At 33.3% G+C, this 22,027-nt stretch overlaps 1 protein-coding gene and 1 pseudogene across 1 annotated transcript; both read right to left on the minus strand.

Annotated features, from left to right (window-relative positions):
* Positions 1 to 1,694: 1,694 nt before the first annotated feature.
* On the minus strand, positions 1,695 to 6,163 carry LOC132168458 (uncharacterized). The gene is made up of 6 exons (XM_059579444.1): positions 6,048 to 6,163; positions 5,651 to 5,768; positions 5,460 to 5,537; positions 2,042 to 2,142; positions 1,841 to 1,941; positions 1,695 to 1,751 (listed from the first exon to the last, which is right to left on the minus strand). The coding sequence occupies exons 1-6, from the start codon at positions 6,161 to 6,163 to the stop codon at positions 1,738 to 1,740; spliced, it is 528 nt and encodes a 175-aa protein (XP_059435427.1). The 3' UTR covers positions 1,695 to 1,737.
* Positions 6,164 to 11,286: 5,123 nt separating this feature from the next.
* LOC132172834 (L-type lectin-domain containing receptor kinase IX.1-like) lies at positions 11,287 to 13,256 on the minus strand (annotated as a pseudogene).
* Positions 13,257 to 22,027: the final 8,771 nt, after the last annotated feature.

The following is a 22,027-nucleotide window of genomic DNA, read 5'->3' on the forward strand; positions in this document are numbered from 1 at the left end:
GTAACACCTCTTGATACATACATCCATGGAACTGAACGAATCGAACGGAAAGAAAAGCAACATTAGACAAAATAAAATCTTTTTAGAGGTAAAGAAACAATTATGACGCTTGATTGTGACGTAATACCTTGAAAGCTTGTTTAAAGGTTTCCGAAATTCCCTCAAAGACTTGATAGACCATTCAAAAAGTTGCTTTCAAGTTTCTGCTTTCTAAAGCTTTCGAAGCAACTTTGCAAGTCTTCCAATTAAGTTGCTTCTGAAAGAAAGAAAACCAGATAGAAAAATAAAGACGAAGTGGAATGAAGAAAAATAAACACAACGAGTTTGCGTGATTCAGTCTATGACTTATATTCACAAGTTAAAGCTTAAAGGACTACATGTCTACCCTGACATGTCACGCGACACTATTAAATACAATTAATTCCACTAAATAATTGTGACTGAACTCTAATAAGTACTTTAATTAAATCAATTAATTCCTATAACGTACTTATTGATTATTACATATCACATATTACCCCTCCATGAAATCATTCCATAGTTGAATTGAAGTTCATGTGCTGTCACTTCGTTCACTATCTTTTTTTTCTTAAGTAATTAATTTAATTACATGATTATCCTTATGCACCATATGAGAATAAATGTCACATTGTACATATATATAAGTTTCGTAAATCCCATTGAAACAGTTAGACCTGAGGTTTAGAATAATCATTTCCATTAAATTTAAAACAAGGGAAATATTCATTATCGCTTTGTTCTTTGACAAAGGATTTAGATTCCTTCTTGAAAAGAGTGTTCTTACAATGCTACATGTGATCATTCAATGCACAGGGATGTTGACCTATAAAGATGTTTCACCCATAGATACACCAAAGTGACCTACACTTGACATCTGAATTCACAAGCTTCTCAGGATTTAGAGTAAATGAGTAACTGTTATAAGTTGTCATGCACGTACATAATTTTTTATGACAGTATTATAAAAGAATGATGACTCACATGGTCCGTTCGATGCATGGAACTACCTTCGCTCATATACCAACATATCAACCCAAAGCTTACTTGCTTCTCTTGATCAAGACAAATTGTTGAGGTTGATATGTTATAGTCTAGATGGATCGAGTTCTCAGTTCCATTTACAACTATTGTAATGCCCCGATATTTGAACTAGCAAGATCGTAAGCAGTCATGTGATGTTACGACATCAGAGATATAAGACAATCTCACAGCGAAAAATATAGTACTAAATTTTTTACAGGCAAACATATGAGTCAATTGATTCAATAATATAAGAATGATTGCTGATTTATTAAAGCAAGTGCAAACAATAATGATATGGGTTGTATGCAGATGCAACATAGTGTAACGTCCCCAAATTAGGCCTTGACCAGTATGGTTGGTGGTTACTGACAATTGCCACAATATAGCTAACTGGTAGCTAACTGGGGAATTGTCATTCTAAGCATAATCAAAGTGAATGCATAGGAATGTGAAATAAATATGAAAAATCTAATAACCATAAAAGAAGCATACATTATCCTCGAACATAGACATGAAGCAATTAATAGAAATACAAATAACCTCATCAAACTTGAATACAAATAAAGCTGACAATCCTTATGTAGGTTTCTCTCAATATAGTTTTTATTTATTTATTTATAATTAAATAAGTGATTTTTTGAGGGTTGTAGTTAAGATTGGAAGCTCCTTGATCAATCTGATTCTCAAAGTTGTTCACTGCATGCCTGCTACAAGGAAAATCAAGAACATATAAATTCCTTAATAATATAATTGTATGCTAACTTGGAAAATATGTAATAATGCAAATAATAATTACCACTATCACCTCTTGCAACAAACATGCGTAAATGGGGGTCCACTGGCAAACCAATTACTTCATAAATTGCATCATAAACTCCGTTCTTAATCGACCTGGGTCTGTTTGTAGATTTCATATCAAAATTTCAGGAGAATGATAGAACCAATGATTCCAGTAAATATTAAATAATATTATAACAATGATACATATGAACAATACCTTGAGGTTGAGGCACTAGGAGTGCCTTGACCTTGTAAAATCCTACTGGTTAGCTGAAGATTTGACCTTGCCGGAATGTCCTTTTCCCATGCCATTTTCATCTACAAATTAATATTGTAATGTATATAGAAAAATGAAGTGAAAATCCAGTGAATTTCTTCTAAAATTTACTTGACAAGAAAAGAAAAAATTTTGTGACAAGAAACACCTAGAAGGACATTGGTTAGGGCACCCTAACCAATCATCCTCGACGATGGCTCTCCCACTTCATCTTGGCTAATATTTACAATATTTCTTTGCGTTCTTTGCTAAAAATATTTCTTAAACAATCTCAATTTGTCTTGAAGAAAAATATATAAGCAATTGAAAAAAAAAAAAAAAAAAAAAAGGTTTGGGCTTGTACGAGCAAATACAAACATTAAAAGATGCTCATGCAGTTTTGTTGTCATGATCGAGTTAATTATGGTTTTTCTTTACCAAAAAAAAAAAAAAAATGCATGTAATTTTATCTTCTTCAAAAGAAAAAGAGCATTATAATATGAGAATATAATTAACTTAAATAGAGACTGATCGAGGTTTGAATGATTTTATTTCACCACACAAATTACATGAGTGTTAGTATTATATTTAAAGTATTTACAATTACTAGTAGGAGAAAGATTCGACTCGTTCGAAATGTTTTTTGAGAAGCAGAAGCGGAGTTTATTTGTACCCTCCCCTTGAGTCGATACAAAAGCCCAGATAAGATTATTTGGCAAGCCACGAATACAAAAATCGGGATATACTGTTATATGGAAGTCTATTTGGAAGTTACGGATTCCAAATCCAACGAAGGTATACGTGCACTATGGCACTGTCCAGCGGCGAGGGATGTGTGCGGGGCAAGTGGACGTACGTTTAAAAAAAGCATGTGTGAGGCAGTGGGATTCACTGATATTTTTGAATATTTGCTGCACCGGTGCAACATAGAAGACATGGATCTATTTTCCATCACAGCTAGAAGCATATGGAACATAAGGAATACAGTAGCACATGTGGGTGTTTTTAGCCATCCAAACTGCGTTGCAAAAGACGCAGGGAACCTGGCGCAATAATTCTGGAAGTCATTGGAGAAGGTGGATGGCATGGGTCCTAATTTAGGTGTTGAAGTTTCGGTGCAGTGGACCTTGTGGCCGATATAAGGCCAACAGGGATGTGGCGTTGTGTTTGGAGCAAAAACGAATGGGCATTGGGGTAATAGTAAGGGATTTTAAGGGGCTAGTCTGTGCAGCCTTTAGCCAAATCAGGGAGGCTTATTACCCCGAGCCAGTGATCACGGAATTCATGGGGACGTTATGTGCAATAGAATTCTGCAGGGATTTAGGGATGCAGGACATTATTTTTGAAGAGGATGCTGAGCTAGTGGTAAAGGCAATTAACGACAATGCCTCTAAGTGGTGCCCATATGGACAAATTATTGAGGATATTATAAGGAGTGTTGTCTTTTTTAGGCGAAGGGATGTCATGCACGTCAAGCGGGGAGCAAACAGGGCCGCCCATGGTCTTGCAAAGATTGCTGCACGAGAACAAATTGAAAAAATATGGATGGAGGAGATCCCAGTAACATTTATGTTATTGTAACCATAGAGCAGTTTGCTCGTTCTGTTTAGAGCTTTTGTACTCTAGATGTTTTTTTTAATGGAATGAAGTCAAATTTTATCCCAAAAAAAAAAAAAAATAGAAAATACATTTTACCCCCTAAACTATTCACCTATTTTCACTTTTACCTCAAATGTTTAAAACGTAACACCACTTGACCCCTCCAAACTTTCAAATTGTTGCAATTCAACCATTTCTTACTTTTTTTTTTTTTTCCCCAAATTTCCCAATCCCAAGTTAAAAATAAATAAATAAATAAATAATATTTTTTTTTAAAAAAATAAAACATATTTTTTTTAATTTTTATTTTTTTAAAAAAAAAGAAGAAGAAATATGCAAATATGTTGGGGGTGGCCGAACCACCCCCAAGTGCCGTTTGGCCTAGGGGTGGTTGAACCACCCCCAGACGGCCGGCCTGGGGGTGGCGGCTGAGCCACCCCCAAGCCAAACAGGGTGGCTGACCACCCCAGCATATTTCTTCTTCTTCTTTTTTTGGTTTTTTGTTATTTTTTGGATTTTTTTTTTTTAAATAAAATATGTGATGGGGGCATTTTGGGGAAAAAAAAAATAATTCAAAATGGTCGAATTGCAACAATTTAAAAGTTTGGAGGGGTCAAGTGTCACGTTTTAAACATTGGAGGTAAAAGTACAACTGGGTGGATAGTTCAGAGAAGTAAAATATATTTTTCCAAAAAACAAAAAAAGGTGATATTTTCGTAAGTGTTTTAAGGGATTTCAAGGAGTAGTTTTTAGAAGGTGATATTTTCAGAAGTGTTTTAAGGGATTTCAAGGAGTAGTTTTTAGAATTTTCCCTTGGGGACAAGGCAATTGTTAGGGAAGGGAAGGGAAGGGAAATGAAGTGAATATAATTATTTAACATTTCCTGCTACCGTATTAATTAGAGTCTAATAAGTAGTTTATTTCCATAGATTTTATAGTCCAATAAATAGTTAGATTTCTTCCTTATTAGGGTGGTTCAAGTCAAGACCTAATTGGTCTATTATGTAATCAATTGTTTATTATTTCTCTATTTAAATGAAAACTATCAATAAGAAATGTATGAGTTGAATATTATTTTATAATATAGTTTATTGTACGTGTTATAGATGTCAAAGCTTTCCTGAAGTAGACATCGGAGATTATGACTTTCTCGAAGTAGCCGATTTATCTTTTCCTTTGTTTGTAGCTAGTTGAAAGCAGATGTGCATAATTCGGGTGGCTTTTGATTGAGAAGAAAATCACTTTTCCAACATGACTCAGACACCACGAGAAGAAGAAGAGAGCCCAATAACATGAGAAAGTATATTTTCAGATGAAGAAGAAAGTAGGACACTCAAAAGAGTGTTTGATCTTGTTGAGACCAAATTTTAAATTCAGGATTGACAGTAGTGATGGAAGGTTGAGATGGAGAGGAGGAAAAGGGTACAATAATAAATTGTTTAGGATATATTCGGGTGCATGACTGCAGCCATCAACAAAGCCATAAAAGGTCATGACATTTTAGGTAAGGAGGAATTTTCATTTGCCATACCCTCATGGTTGAAAGGGGCTATGGAGGGATAGAATTGCGTTGTTTTAAAGTCAGCCATGGATGACGTGAGTCAAGGAGGCTCTGAAATCATAAAAGAATATAAAAGAAAGTAAGGAAATTGATTGCTTATCTTAAAAGAAATAAATAAATTTAATCATTTAATCAATATTTTAACACTCACTAAACGGGTCATTCAAGTATAGGTATACTGAGATTTCATATATATGCAAGTAGGATAAGCTAGCATACCCTACTGTAATTGGTTGACAGGCCCTTTTCCTGATCATGAAGAGGAAGTGCTGATCTGATGCTGCAAGCCTCCATTCCCTATTGAAAACAATATACTTAATTAGAACTGTAACTAGTGGATGGGACATTTATTTTTAAGAAACTCATGAGTTTCTATACTGATCAGTATAGAAAAAAATATATATATATACTTGCTGAATTGGTATGGTTGGGAATTGAATTTGATTCCAAGTGCCTCCACTTTGATAAAGGCCACTTGATCCAGCAGCCTGATCAATCAATAATCCTTGGGGTTGAATATCTTGAGACCTGTCAGTGAAAAAAGAGATGGGGTAATCAATATGTAAGCTTGTTCCAAGCTTTGAATAGTGATGCATGAGAATCACTGTTTGATGTATATATACTATGAGTTTTGCAAGAAACACTTCAGAAATCAACTATTCTCAGAGTGATGAATAAGAGATCACTCAATATATATATATACTTAGACTTTTGAGACTTTATTCTGCATTTTATTATTAAAAATAGCTTCATAAACAAGAAAAGAGTAGAGAATATCCTTTATGTATCATCATGGGTTTCACATACCTTCCAAGCAACGATGTTTTAGATTGAGTAAGATTTTGATAATAATTTGGTTGATTTGGTTCATTAGTTGCATCTGAGGAAGAAGAGGATGAATCGCTTGTTGGCTCCTGCTCCATATGAATCTGATCAATATTCAGTCCTGCAGAAAAATAATAAAATAAGATGGCCAAAAGTATGCTATATATATATATATATATATATATCACATTAATATCTCCAAAAGCACCCAAAAAAGGCGTTCAAACTTAACTTCCCTCCCACCCTACTGACCCCCGGGAAAATAGGAAGGGAAACAGAAAAACACATGCATGCATTAAGAATGCTATGATTACAGTGCATTGAATTAACGAACATCCAGGAAGTTAAGAGTAGATAACTGACATCATATTTCTAGTGTCGGGCAGTTACTTTGCATGCACTAGCTAGCCACTAGGGTTTCACTCCAAAACTCTTGATTTTTTCTTCTTCATCGATCTAGCGAGAAAGAATTAACAGTTTTATAGTATACTTACGACCCTCCATGAAACATGGGTCGGCATATAAATGAGGAAATTTCGTAGCATATTATAAGAAATAATTATGGAGGTAAAATTATTTTGTTTGTTTGTTCTCTATGAAATAATTATGTAGCATATTATAAGAAATTCGATGTGCACATAAAATTATTTCCCACTAATTATGTAAACAGTATCCACTAGCTTTCATCATGACATGACAGCTTGGATTTGAATGATGTGCTTTTAGGGAAAAAAACTGAAATGTTATTTGTTGCCAACTATAAAAATGACTTATTTTTGCATGGACAATAAATGCAGTGCGAAGAATTCAACCCAAATTTCAGGCGCTGTTTGTTAAACAACATTAAATACCATCACATGTACATTACTCATCTATTTTTTTAAAAAATTAATCTGAAAATATTATCACTTTTTATATCACATCATTCACTTTTAATGTTACATCATTTACTTTATACTATTATTTAAATAAAAAAAAATCACTACAAAATAAAATTTTTCATTTTTCAATGAGAAATACTACACTTCCTAAATTTTATTTTTAAAAGTTGGTTCTCAAATAATGTGTCACAATCCAATGAGTTGATGACACACTTCTCAAAAGAAGTGTGATACAGCCACAACTTAAACCTAACTTTGGCCCAACTTTTAGACCAAATTTTTTTCTCTCTAGTTTCACACTCTCTCTCCTCCGCAGAGAGTTTTTTTTTTTTTAAAAAAAAAAAAAAACTTAAGAGAAAAGTTAGGCCAAAGTTGGGTTTAAGTTGTACCTTTATCATTTTCCTTCCCAAAATAACAAATCTCATGAGATGGTGACACATCATTTAGGAACTAATATGAGAAATCATACAGGGCAGACGTTAGCTTCGATATGCCATGTCCGGGAAGGGTACTTTACTCCACAAGTTGCAGAGGCCAAGGCGGCAGCTTTTGCCATCAACTTCTGCCATCAGGAGGCTTTTCAGCCGCTAGTAGTGGAAGGGGATGCCAAGACTGTCGTGGAGGAGGTGACTTCGGGGGAACCAAGCTAGAGTAAGGTGGGGCATCTTGTGGAAGATATTCGATCCTCTCTCCTCTTGCTCACTCAGTGGCGTATGGTTTTTGTCCGACGTGAGTCTAATATGGCAGCCCATAGGCTGGCCAAGTGGGCTGTATCTAATAATGAATCTTGTAAGTGGAATGGCACGCCACCTGTATGGCTTCACGATTTGATTAGAGAGGAGTCTTCGGCTCCTACTCTTGATTGATTAATGAGAAGTTCTCTTTTTTACTCAAAAGAAAAAAAAAAAAAAAAGGGAACTAATTTTGGGAAAAAAAAATTGAGATGTATAGCACTTCTCCTTTTCGATACCACTTTTTTACTTTTTTATACCAATTTTTTTTTTTAAATTTTTTTTTTTTTAATGTCAAGTAGCGTGAAAAAATCTTATTACTTAACAAACAAGGCCCCAAATTAAAAATGGTAGGAAATTTCTATTTTAGCAATAATTGTCGGTGGGATCATTAATTTTGCTTTTATTATTATTATTATTATTATTATTATTATTATTATCATTTATACCAACAAAAATGACATGTCGTCGTCAATATAATATAATTGACCTATCATCTATTTAAAATGACATGTCGTCATCAATTTTTTTTTCTCAAAAAAAAAAATTTAAAGGCAATGACAATATGTCGTTTCCAATAGCATTTTCTAATTAATGGCAATATTGACCTATCAACAATGATCTCATCCAAAAAATTTATCGGAAACGACGATATGTCCTTGTCATTGTCAATAATATACGGTAAAAGTTTGAAGAGAAAGTTATTAGGGGCAATTACTTTCTTTTTTTCCTCATGAACTACATGTTTTGGTGCATGATTTATACGTGACGGTTGATTATCAATTTAAAATAGTATATAATTTGTATTTGATTGTTGATCATCAATTTTAATCTATTTAACTGAAAAAATGAGTTTTTTGTCATAAAATAATAATTTAAAAGGGTCATGTATCATAATTAGTAGTTCATGAGAAAAAAAAATCATAACCCTATAGTTCATAGAGACAAAATGTAATTATTCCAAATTATTATTTATATTCACTCCAAACAAGTTACTATTACTGAATAATGATTTTTTACTATTAATCAATCAGTCAAAAATTGCTTTCGGTAATCACGTCAGACAACACTATGTATATATAGTCGCTTGTCACTTATTCAATATGTTGTCCGTGGTTGGGGTGCAGTAAAACTGAAAAATTAAAGTTGCGAGTGAAAAAGGACATGTAAAAACGTACATGGTGTAAATTTCACGATGGGAGCAATATTGGATGCATCTGTTCAATACAAAAATAAGTTGAGATGATAATAAGCATAAATTCCAATCTAAAACTATATATTATGGGTTTCACCAAAACATATGCAGAATTATATATATGGTGGCTGCTATGGCCGGGTCTAGTGGAGTGCAAAGGATGAGGACATGGCTCAAGTGCTAGACCAGAATACTTAATAAGAAATACTACTCAGCATTTTCAAGTGTTTATCTATTAGCATTTTTGTTTACATGGCACTTTTATATTGATTTGATTTTTTAAAAACAATAAAAAAATATATTTTACCCTCTGAAGTATTCACACATTTATGTTTTGGCGTCCAATACTTAAAAATTAACAAAAGAATGGAGGATGGCCGAGCTATTCACTTTGGCCAAACCATCCCTAGACCCGCCGAATGAGGCTGGCTCAACTACCCTCAAACCTATTAATTTGGGGTGGTTTCGACCACCTCCATGAGACACATGGGTGGTTCGGTGTCCCATACCGGCATAATAGGGGTAGCCGAGCCACCCCTTGGCCAAAGTGAGAGGGGGGAGGGGGAGCCACCCCCAAATGGCTTGGCCACCCCTCATTTTTTTTTTTTTTTTTTTTTTAATGTTTAATGTTTATGTTTATATTTACACTTTATCTCCCTAAGTCATTTATATTTACACTTTACCCTCCAATGACATTTTCCAAAGTTTTGGTTGAAAAAGGTCACGTGCCACGCATGTGACTTGATTTCCATCAAAATAAACGGATTTTATGGATGGATGATATTTTTTGTCAATGTCAAATACATTGTGGGGGTCTTTCGTCGATTTTTAAATATTGGGTACCAAAACACAAATGTGTGGATACTTTAGGGGTAAAATGCATTTTTATCCTAAAAAAAAAAAAAAAACACACACACACACAAAGAGATTAATGCATGCTAGGAAATTGACACTTAAAACTGTTGAGTAGCATTTCTCATATTTAATTAGGTCATATGTGGACCAAATTTGACAAAGATACACTTGGACTAATTGGGATAAAAATAATATTATACATAAAGTCTAATTAAATGGGTATATATATATATATATGCCTAAGAGATCTCATCTCTTATTCATGCTTACAGAATTCTCTCTCTATAAAAGAATCATCCGTTTTTTTCTCTCAAGTTTTTCCACCGCAGATTTCGTCATCAAGAGTTATGGATTCCATGAGTCAAGGTAAGTGCACTATCGTGCATAGTTGCTAAAATAGGCATTCTCATTCAACTCAGTATCCAAGACTATTCTCCATTTGGACTAGTCCGATAGCAAAATAATGTTAAGAATGACCTGCATAAAATAGAAAATTGTAATTTTTTAGTTTAAATTTAGCTAAAAAGTGCTAAGCCAGACGTGAAGCCCTAAAGAGTCATTGTCACACAAAAGAATCCAGATTTGTTTTTTGGTTTTAAATCAAAAACCAAGCAGACTAGTTCAGATATTTGCATGCATTATGCCAAATTAACCTGAATTTTTAGCATATATAATGCATCATCCCATACTATATAAGCTTAGTAATAGTAGTAACAATGAATGGCCAAGGCAATAACAAAATGTATGAAAATATTAAAGCAATTTGACTGTTTCATACAAACAACCATAAGTATTTCAAACAATGAACAATACATAAATTAGTCCTGCCCCAAATAACGTAGATCTCATCAGTGAGCTGGTAAACAAGGGAAACGTAGGAAAATCTCCATTTCCATTGCTACCTCTAAACTCCATTTGAGGGAGGGTGGAGGCGCATTTAGAAAAAATAAAAAATAAAAAAATGTTGTTTGTACATGTTAAGTAATGATTAATTAAATGATTAAATTCATTATTTTTTATTAACTTAATTTTTAAGTAACGATGTAACATGGTACAAGAGCAAATGTCATATACACAATTTTATATATATATATATATATATTGAACGCGACTTCCGCGAGAAGCACTAAATTGCAACATTAAAGCTAAACTTCGCATGATTTCCTGACATGTAATTAAACACAAAAATAAACGGAAAAGTTCATAAATAAGTCCACATTATGTTTCATATATTCAACTTCTGACTCCCATAAAAAAGCTTGCAGAACAATAATATATTTTATAGGATCAATTTACGCATGGAGTAGGGACGACAAAATAAATAAGCAAGAAGTTATTATTGTAGAATAAAACACTTCTACACAAACTTGTGTATTTCACACATCAAGATAAGAAAGCTCACAAAAATAAGAAGAAAAAAAAACTAGCACGCAAATGCTTAATAAAAAGGACCTTCACACACAATACGAACTCTCAATGACACTCAACAGATCGATTAAGCACACAGTCGCTGATGATCTTCATATGTATAGTCTTACAAACAAGGATGATTCACTTGATTAACGACCCTCTTGAAGGCTTGTAGTTATGGAAGGTTCACTGGAACTAACTGCTGCTATAGGTACAGGCTAAATGGGAGCAGGCATACGTGTTGGAAGATTTGGTGTTGTTGCATCAAAATTAAGCACATGAATTGCTTGCCTAATAGAGGGCCTGAGACTTTGATCAGGGTGAACACACCAAAGTTCAACAATCATCAAGCACTCTACTCGTTTTTCGTCAAGATCATTTTTCATCTTCCCATCCACGGCCAAAAGAAGATCTCCTCTCCCAGAAAGATTCCAAACGACCCATTGGACCAAACCTACATCAGAATTCTCTTTCATAGGATAACCTGACTTTCTTCCAGTAGTAATTTCTAAGGCAACCACTCCAAAGCTATACAGATCCGACTCTTCACTAGGTCTACCTGTACTTATATATTATGGAGCCATGTATCCTAAAGTTCCGGCCAACCCGATTGTCTGGGGACCTAGCTCGTGATCTATAAGCCGAGCTAAACCAAAGTCACCAAGCTTCACACCGAAACTAGAGTCTACCATCACATTGCTGGATTTGATATCCCCCATGCACCACACATTGCTCCCACTCTTTATGAACATAGAGCAACGCGGAGGCCAACCCAAGGGATATCTTGTATCTTACTACCCAAAGGAGAGGAGTCCTCTTGCCCCCAAAGGTGAGCATCAAGGCTACCATTTGGCATATACTCGTAGACAAGTAGGAACTCGCCTCTGTCATGACACCATCCAATGAATTGCACAAGGTTCCGGTGCCTTAGCCGGCTAATGATTTTCACTTCGGTGATATATTCTTTCTTCCCTTGTTTAGACCCCTTTGAGATTTTCTTTACAGCAATTGGTATGTCGAAATCAGTCAAATACCCCTTGTAAATGGCCCCGAACCCTCCTTCACCCAATTTCCTCTCATTTGAGAAGTTGTAAGTAGCTGAAGCAAGCTCGTCATAGGAGAACCTTCTTGGTCCTGCTCCTCTTTCTAGGTCGTCGTTCATCAATGTTAAGTTCAGAGTCTCCGCCGTTTCCTCCTCCTCCTTTTTCTTTTTTCCCTTCCACGTCCACATTATTACAAATGCTATAATTGCCCCTGCTATCAGAACACCACCTGAAACTGTTAAACCAACCAACAACTTCTTCTTTTTCGCATTCTTTCCATTTGTTTCCTTAATATCCAAACTTGAACTGAATTCCCGTGATTTAATTGTAACTCGCTCTCCATACTGACTTGTCGTAGCTGAAAATCCAACTTTGACCCACTCAGGAAGAATTTCCCCGAGATCAATTTCATAAAAAAGACTGATATTCTCCCGAGCATTAGAGGTTGTCTGGTACTCCCAAGAGACACTCAAATTCTTGGTGGAAGCATTGTAGGTGATCCATACATCAACAGTGTCTCCACTGTGAAAGCTAGCATTCCAAGGGGTGTAAACCGCAGAAGCAATTGAGTTGTTGTTAATCCCCACATGCTCAACTGAAGGATCCCATTCAACATTCACGTATGAATCGAATTTAACAAGAACAATTTGGTTCCGAGGAGAATCACTGGTTGTGGTGTTCAATAGGCCTAGAAATCCACCAGCTGAATTTGGCGGGATTTCGAACCCAACAGGAGCCAAGAAGAATGCTAGCCCATGCCCATATTTGCGAGCGGGGCCACCTTGGGTGTAGAGAATGAAGGAGTAATGTGTAGTAAAGTCAGTGAGCTTTTTTGTACTAGAGTCCCAGAGCGGCACCCTGTTAGCGTAGGTGGCCCAACCTACTCGGCATACATAATTAATTTTGTTGATCATTTCAATGGCTCCAACAGATCGCGATGGTATAGCATCGCCATAATATTGTATGTTGGACGCGTTGAATTCAAAGCGAGATATTTGGAAAGAAACTGAATTTGCAGAGGGAAGAAGAAAAAGCAATAAGAAGCAGAGTGGTAGCTTGTAGAAAATGGTGGCCATGGCTTGGGAAAGAGAGAGAAGGTCAAGTTTGAGAGCTATTGGATTGAAGTGGCACTTGAATAATTCATACATCAAGGCTTATATAAATAATATCATTTTTTTTTTTTTTTTTTTTGGGTGCTCATGGTTTCAATTTTGGAAAAGAATTATATTCCTGCTAATATAAAGACAAATTTGATGCTGATCTATTACCGGCAAAATCGTAATTCAAAATTATGGGTCATATTTGTATTACAACGTGATTACCACAGCTTGATCTAATCGTCAAGTTTTATTTTTGTATCAATTTCGTCGCTGGTGGAGTTGACCTCGAACATTTACCTTTGATTTTTTTTTTTTTTTAATTTTCTTCTATATATAACACAAAAGTTTTCTAAGAGTATAAAAAAAACATAAATGTTTTCTAGGACATTTAATTTGTAGGAACACCCTACATTATACTTTGCTTCACTAAAGTATGGGCATGTGACATGTCTAAATCCCGGATAGTTTACATTTTTCATTATATATATATATGGATTTGAAACATCGATCATGACCTTAATATAAAAGTGTAAGTCTATAGTTTGATCAATTTTTCTATAATAATTTATTAAAGTATTACAAAGAATGAATATTAGAAAATACAACTCTTGACTTTGATACAAACTACAACTCTCAATGACAATTGCGATACGTATACGTATATTTGAGTGATCAAATGCTTCAGCGTTCATTATCATTATCGTGTACCTACTACTTATTCGATGGCTTTTGCTATTTGCTTCATATATCTGATGACATATTACTTTTAGGAAAAACTTCACCAAGGACTTCTAAATTACTACGTGTTTCGAAAAAACCTCCCAAATTTTAAAACTCTCAATTTCACTCCTTAGACTTTCAATTTGATGCAATTTACTCACTCCGTCAAATTTTGCCGTTAAACTCTAACATGTAGAACCCCTAAAAAAACAAATTACCCTTTAATTTTCATTTGTTTTAAATAAAAAAAAAAAAAAAAAAAAAAAAAAAAAGTCAAGGATATTGTTACATGTATTCTCGGGACTTGGCCCATGGGCCCCAAACACAGTAATACAAGGGAAAAAGCCCAAAATACCATGATAGGCCCACCGTGAACAAGGACACTAGGAAGATAGGTACTAGGGGTGCAAAGGCAGTTACGGTTAGCGGTTAGTGGCAACAACCGCTAACCGTAACCGCCCTAGCGGTTAGTAAATTTCACTAACCACAACCGCTAACCGCCTAACGGTTAGCGGTTAGCGGTTAACTGCCGGTTAGCGGTTAGCGAAATAGATAACCGCCCGCTAACCGCTTTTTTAAAATTGGACTTTTTTTTTTTGGCTTTCTTTAGGGCTTTTTGAGCTTTTTTTTACCCTCATTTTTTTTTTCTTGTATTTTTAATATCTTATTGGGCCCAATATAATCCAAAACCCATTCCGATCATACCCCAATAATCAACAAATACACAATAAATGACCCAAAATCATTGGAAATAATTGTAAAATAGTAGGAAATCAAAAATCAAAGTAGCTCGGAAAAAATTCCAAGAAAATGAACCCAAAATCACTGATCTTGGCTGTCTAATTTGAGAAAAAAACTACCCAGTATTTTCGTTGAGCCGATCATGAGCAGCGGGTGAGTTTGAGAGAGTTGAGACTTGAGAGAGGCTGCTCAGCAACTTTGAGTGATTTTGAGATTTCGTGAGATTTAGGGTTGGAAGAAAGAGATGAATATATACAGGTGCAAAACGATGTAGTTTTGCCTTCTATATAATTTTTTTTTTTTTTTAAAAAAAAGGTTGAAGGATAAAACTATTAACTATCAATGATTCAATTTTAAAAAAATTGTTACTAATGGTTCAAAAAATTCAAAATTGTTCAAAAAATGGTTAATTTTTTTTTTTAAAAAAAAAAAAATGGTTAAATTTCTTTTTCTAAAAAATGTTCAAAAAATATATTAATACTTCAATTGTAATTATAAGTGACACATTGTTGAATCTAATGTTAATTACTTAATTTGATATTATATAATCATATAGTCTCATTAAATTATATCATATGATTCACATGATTAATTATTTAAATTCTTATCATATTTACTTATAATCTTTTTTCTTTGAATTGAACTTAATATCTAATGGTAAATGGTAATGTTCAAACTCCTAAATTCTAAATTCCTAAAGTATCTAATAATGCTTTAATTAAATTGTAGACTTGTAGTTATAAATAATATATTGTTTAATTCAATTGAATCAATTGTGATTATCATTGTACATGAATCATATGATTAACTTTTAAACTTATGACTTATGAGTTATGTCATATTATATATGTATTATTTATTATTATATAATCATATGATTTAATGATCAAGTCATCATGTGATATAATCATATCAATTACAGTGATAATATATAAATTACTAAAATTGTAATAATAATACATTAATACTTAAATTGTGTTTATAAGTAACACGTTGGTCATTGTTTAATCCAATGTCAATTACTTAATTTGATATTATACGAATCATATCATCATTGTACATTAATAATATGATTCACTTGAAGTCTTGAATAAAGTATTTGAATTGTCATCGAATCATATGATTAAGTATTGATATTATACATTTATATTATTCATATGCATATGTAGACTTATATAGACTTATAACATATATAGACTTATAAGTTTATAACATACATTGAAAATAAGTCTCTAGATATTTAATTGTTGTATTAGTATGAATTGGTATACTTATGAGTTATGTCATATTATATATGTACAATTTGTTATTATATAATCAAATGATTTAATGATCAATCTCATGTGATATAATCATATAAATGATAATATAATATATTAATACTCAAATTGTGATTTAATTATTTTTAAAAAAAAATTGTGATTTAATGATAAAGTGATTATGTTATATGTATAAATATTTTTATAATTATAATTATAAAAATATATTATATAAAAAGGCGGTTAACGGTTAGTGGTTACGGTTAGTAAACCCAATAACCGCTAACCGCTAATCGCTAGGCGGTTATAGCGGTTAGGCGGTTAGCGGTTAATACGGTTAAGCGGTTAGCGGTTAGAGCGGTTAACGGTTAGCGGGCGGTTTTTAACCGCCCGCCTTTGCACCCCTAATAGGTACATGATTCATTATCACTAAACACTATACAGAATTCAGAAAGAAGGTAACTTTAGCATTGGAGGAGGATAGGCTGGAACCACCACCAGTGTTGTAGCGCCCCGAAATTTTCAAAGTTATTTAAACAGATTATTTTGATGATGATGTTATTTTGATATCCATTTTAGCCTATGATTTTAATTCTGGGGAAATTTATGATATTACAGAGAGTGGTAATTAGAGAATGGTAATTTGTGAATTAATAGGATAGTAAATGGTAAGAAAAATTGTAGATGGATACTAGTAGGTGAAGATTTATAGATAAGTACTAGTAGATGGAGATTTATAGATGGATACTAGTAGATGGAGATTTATAGATGGATACTAGTAGGTGAAGATTTATAGATAAGTACTAGTAGATGGAGATTTATAGATGGATACTAGTAGGTGGAGATTTATAGATAAGTACTAGTAGATGGAGAATTATAGATGGAGATTAGTGGATGAAGGTTTGTAGATGAAGATTGGTAGATGGAGATGGTTTCCTATAAATAGAGTCCTCACCCTTCACAAATTTCACTACTCCTCTCCCTTCTCTTCCACATATTCTTCATTCTTCCGTTTTCTACTCGGTCTTTCTTCTTTCTAAAAGTGTTTACACGAAACAGAGAGAGAAAGGGCGAGACAAAGCGTTGCAAGAAAGAAAGAATACGAGAGAGAACGGACTTGAGAAATTAGTTTGAAAGATATACTAGTAGTGTTAGTCAGATTGGAGCAACTAGATCCTTCAGACCACTTTTAGCTGCAGTCTAGAAGTAAGTAAATTCACTACCCCTTCTAAAATTACTTCATGTCATGCTATTTATTCATTCTTGTATCAAATTATAAATGATTATTTTATTTACCTGTCATGGAGATATGTTGCATGCATGAAGGATTTCTAAAAGAATTATTTAGAAAGTTTCTATTTCTTTAAATGCTTTCTAAGTACACAAGTTTATATTTGGAAAAGTTTCCATTTTTGAGAAAAGAAAGTTGAGAAATGATGATAATTATAAGAAAGAAGAATGATGATAAACCCTCCTACATGTTGCCCTAAGATGCATCAAAAGAAGTACAAAGAAAAGTACAAGAGATGAGATAAATGTTTATGAAATGAGGGCACATGTATGGAGGAGAGTATTTTTGGCCCCAAGATAAGTAAAGATGAGAGTTCGGTACCGATACTCGGATGGAGGCGAAACCACTGAAGGAGGCTATGCCAGAAGGTTGTATTCCATCAACATGACCGTTGAGTGCACCAAGAAAAGAGTTAATTAACGGTCGGGCATGGCTGAGGCCACAGTTCAGTGCCATGGTCACAAGGACCCGCAACCCTCGTACACAGGGGTAATAGTGTACATGGGCCCTAATATGAGAAAACGATAATATGATTTCAACGATGATATACTATGATGATTTTCAATGATGGTATACTATGATGAATTTCAACGATGATATACTATGATAATTTTCAATGATGATATACTATGATGATTTTCAACGATGATATACTATGTTGATTTATAAAGATGATTTATAGCGATGCATTATGATGATGATGTAATAGTACGTATATGCTACGGAAGATACAACCGTACATACATGTATTATTATTATGGCTGGATGTATATTTATTTGAGAAAACGATTATCAAAACTGAGAACAAGGAGCAAAACTATTTATGGTTGTGGATTTTACTTGCTGGGCCCCCTTTGGGCTCATTCAGTTTTATTTCTTGTTTTCAGGTAGAAAGGACGCTGGAATAGAAGGCCGGAATTGGGGCGGGAATAATTATTAACTTTCAAAGTCTTTTCATATCAATTATTGTAATAATATGATTTTTCGCAACTAAAGTTTAATGTTTTCTAATTTCGCTTGTAATAAAATCTTTTGAATGATGTTTTATATATTTATTGTATCCTTTAAAATCAAATACTCTGATAGACCTTATAGATCTTTGCAAGAACTTTTGTTATAAAAGAAGAAAAGTGGCAAACTCAGCCTTAACGGGCTGGGGATGTTACAAGTGTATTCTCTTAACCTTGTTTTTATCTCGCAGGTTGGAGGAAGAGCAGCATATAGAATTGCAACTCTACCATTGGGCTCACTAAACTAGAAGTTGTTTTAACAAGTATAATGATTATTATATCACTTTTAACGTTTAAAAACTGATGGAGGGGGGTACATTGCATCAAATTGAAAGATCAATGGGAGAAATTGAGAGTTTTTTAAATTTATGAGAGGTCTTTTCAAAACGCGTGGTAGTTAAGGGTCTAAAGTCAAGTTTCCCCTTACTTTTATCATCATCTACGCTTAACATGAGATTATCTTCAACACGCTCTCTCAAGCTTAATTAATGGGCAGAGAGCACGTTAAGCTTGGACCTTAGTAAAAACAAATTGAGAAGAATTTAAAGGCTTTTATAAGGAGTAATGCTAGCTAGCATTCCTTATAAAACCATTTTTTTATCCGAACGAAAATATTTTTCCTTCAAGATGGAAATATGATGCCTAGCTAGCATTACTCCTTATAAACACAGTGTAATAATGAATTCAATGTGAATATCCAGCTACTGTAGGGACCAATTCTGAGAAGCAAGCGGGCTCATCGATCAGTTGGAAAAAGACACTTTGGAAGAACACAAAAAATATTTTAGTCATTTTTCTAGCATTACTCACTAAATAGATATATAGTCATTGAAAATAAAATATAAAATGACTTATGCAGAGCCCTTGCCGGCACAATAGCGTCTACACATTGAAATGTAAAATAAAATAAAATAAGGGTAAAGTTCACATAACTCCCTCAAATTACCACCTAATTGACAATGACCTCCAAACTTTTAATTGTGACAATGTCCCCTCCAAACTACCAAAACATTGTCAATGCCACTTCCAATGACGAAACTACCCTTAATAAAATAAAAATAAAAAATACTAAAACTTTTAGAAAAACCTAAAACTAAAAAAGAAAATATAAAATCCAAGGGGCCAAATAAAAAAAAAAAATCCTTTTTATAAGAAAAAAATTTTAAAAAAATTGATTTTTTTTTTTCATAAAATTGAAAACTTTGGTTTTAAAAAAAATTAAATAAAATTTCGTTCAAAAAAATAAAAAAATTTCGTTTAAAAATAATTTTTAAAAAAATCATTTTTAAATAAAAATTTCCGTAAAAAAAAAAAAAATTGAACATTTCCGTTTTTTTTAAAAAAAATTTAAAACAAAAATCGTTTTTTTTTTTAAATTTGTATTTTTTTAAATTAAAGTTTTTGTTTTTTTTTTAAAAAAAAATTACAAATTATTATTTTAAAAAATTAAAAATTATTATTTTTTCAAAATTATAAAGGTATTTTTGTTTTATTGAGAAATTTATCGGAACACTTTTATTTTTTGTTAGCATTTGGGGGATATTGATGATCAGGGTTGAATATAGGCAGAGGCAGGGGCGCCGCCCTGCAAAAATCCTGAAATTTTTTTTTTGAGCAGTAGTGTTTTAAGTTTTCTTATGCCTACCCTCTAACTTCAGTCACTTTAATTGGTTCAAATTCTGCCCACTCTAAAAAAAATAAAAATAAAAAATTTAATTCTCCTCTGCCCAATGCTATACGGCCACTCTTAAGAGGATAAATAAGAAAAATACAATGGACTTATATCAATTAATGTGAATATGTTTTCTAAACGTTAAATAAAATAACTCAAAAATAATTACATACCATTAATAGATACAATTAGAAAATCTTGGCTCCTCTACTGTTGACAATGGTATAGTAGTTTGTAGGAGATATTATCACAATTAAAAATTTGATAGGGACGGTCTTGGCTGTTCGCAGCCTGGTTATGCCGAGACGGTTTTCTCCTTTAGCAACGGAGGCTTGGGCTGGTGGACAAGCTTTAATATTGGCAAAGGAAAAGGGGGCTCAGGTATATTATTTTGGAAGGTGATTCCAAGCTCGTGGCTGATGCTATCAACAATGACAGGGCTGGTTGGAGTAATATAGGCCATCTGATCAAAGACATTCAAATCTCCCTGCAACAGTTTACAGGTTAGAAGGTTATGGCCGTTAGAAGATCTGCGAATACTGCAGCTCATGGGGTTGCACGGTTAGCCATTAGAGAGAATGTAGCGAGGACTTGGCATTTTGAGTATCCAGATTGTATTCACACGATTATTTTAGGGGAGCTTTCTTCCCCTAATATTGTTTAAGCAATAAAGGTTCTCATATTCTTCAAAAAAAAAAAAAAAAAAAAATGGATAGAGACATTATTAATTGGATGATGGTTTGAGGTAGTTGACTTTTCCATGCATACAACAAAACAAAACAATTATAGTGACAACTTTAAAGATTATAACCCAATGATTAATTAAAGCTTAATTAATTGGGTGAATGATATGTTATGACCTTAAATATAAAATCGAAAGCACAAGCATCATACTTGATTATATTATGACTTACGTATTATAACCTGATTAATTACCTCAACTCTCATTCGTCAGCAACAACGAAAACAAATTAAACAATGCATATATAAGTTTCTTAATTTTATTATTATTATTATTTTTAAAATGGAAAGCATTGAAAGACAGACAAAAAGATTAATAAAAAAAAGAAAGAAAGCAAAGTGATAGTCAAATCACCTTCTTTAGCCGACTTGAAGTGCATGGCTCAACTCACTCCTGAGTCGTTAGACCACCTTAAATGGCCAAATTAATAAATTCTTTTTTTTTTTTTTTTTTGAGAACAAATTAATAAATTCTAAAAATTATGTGAAGTACTCTTTGAGAAGTTTGAGAGAAGAAAGCCGATAAATAGGTAAACTTTGGCATGACGATGTTGTAAAAGTCATCTCTAGTGGGTACCGTCCTTTATGATAACGAAATGAAGTTGATAATTTAAAATTACTATTTTTTAAATATACTTGAAATTAACATTGTTACGACAGACATTAATTACATTTGAATATGCCTATTTCTACACCGTACGTGCTGCACGGCATTCTAAAGCCAGATGAAGATTTGGTTGCACAAGAGTTGGTGAATCTGTTCTTCATGGAAATTGCCACCTCATAAATCTGAACCTTGCTGAAGCATTTTTTTTTTCTTTTGTCCTTTTTTTTTTTTTTTTTTTTTTTTTCAAAATGATGGAAAAGGTGATAGTCAATTTTTTTTTTTAAAGGAAAAAAAAAAAAAAAACATAAATTATAACGTTGGTATTAGAAGAGTGAATTAGTGAATTTTAGCCCATTAAGCTTCATTCATTTTGGGCCATTAAGTCTGTGTTATACGAGAGTTTGCGGCTTTATCTGGGCTTTCAGCCAATCCCTCGAAGAGCTCTCTATTTGTTGCGGGTGTTTCTGTTTTGCAGAAGGAGCATTTAGTCGAATACCATGGGGTGCCTTCAATCTCAAGAAAGTTAACAGCAAATGATTGTGGTAGTTTGGTTGAAAAAATTTCAGCTCATATTGATTCTTGGATTGCTAAAAAAAACTTTACCTCGCTTTCTTCTGTCCTTTATAGAATCCAAGTATATTGGAAATGAAAAGTTGTGTAACACCTCTTCAAAAGAGTATGATACGTACATGCATGGAACTTAACG

This window comes from Corylus avellana, chromosome ca2 (genome assembly GCF_901000735.1).
Source record: "Corylus avellana chromosome ca2, CavTom2PMs-1.0".
Lineage (NCBI taxonomy): Eukaryota > Viridiplantae > Streptophyta > Magnoliopsida > Fagales > Betulaceae > Corylus > Corylus avellana.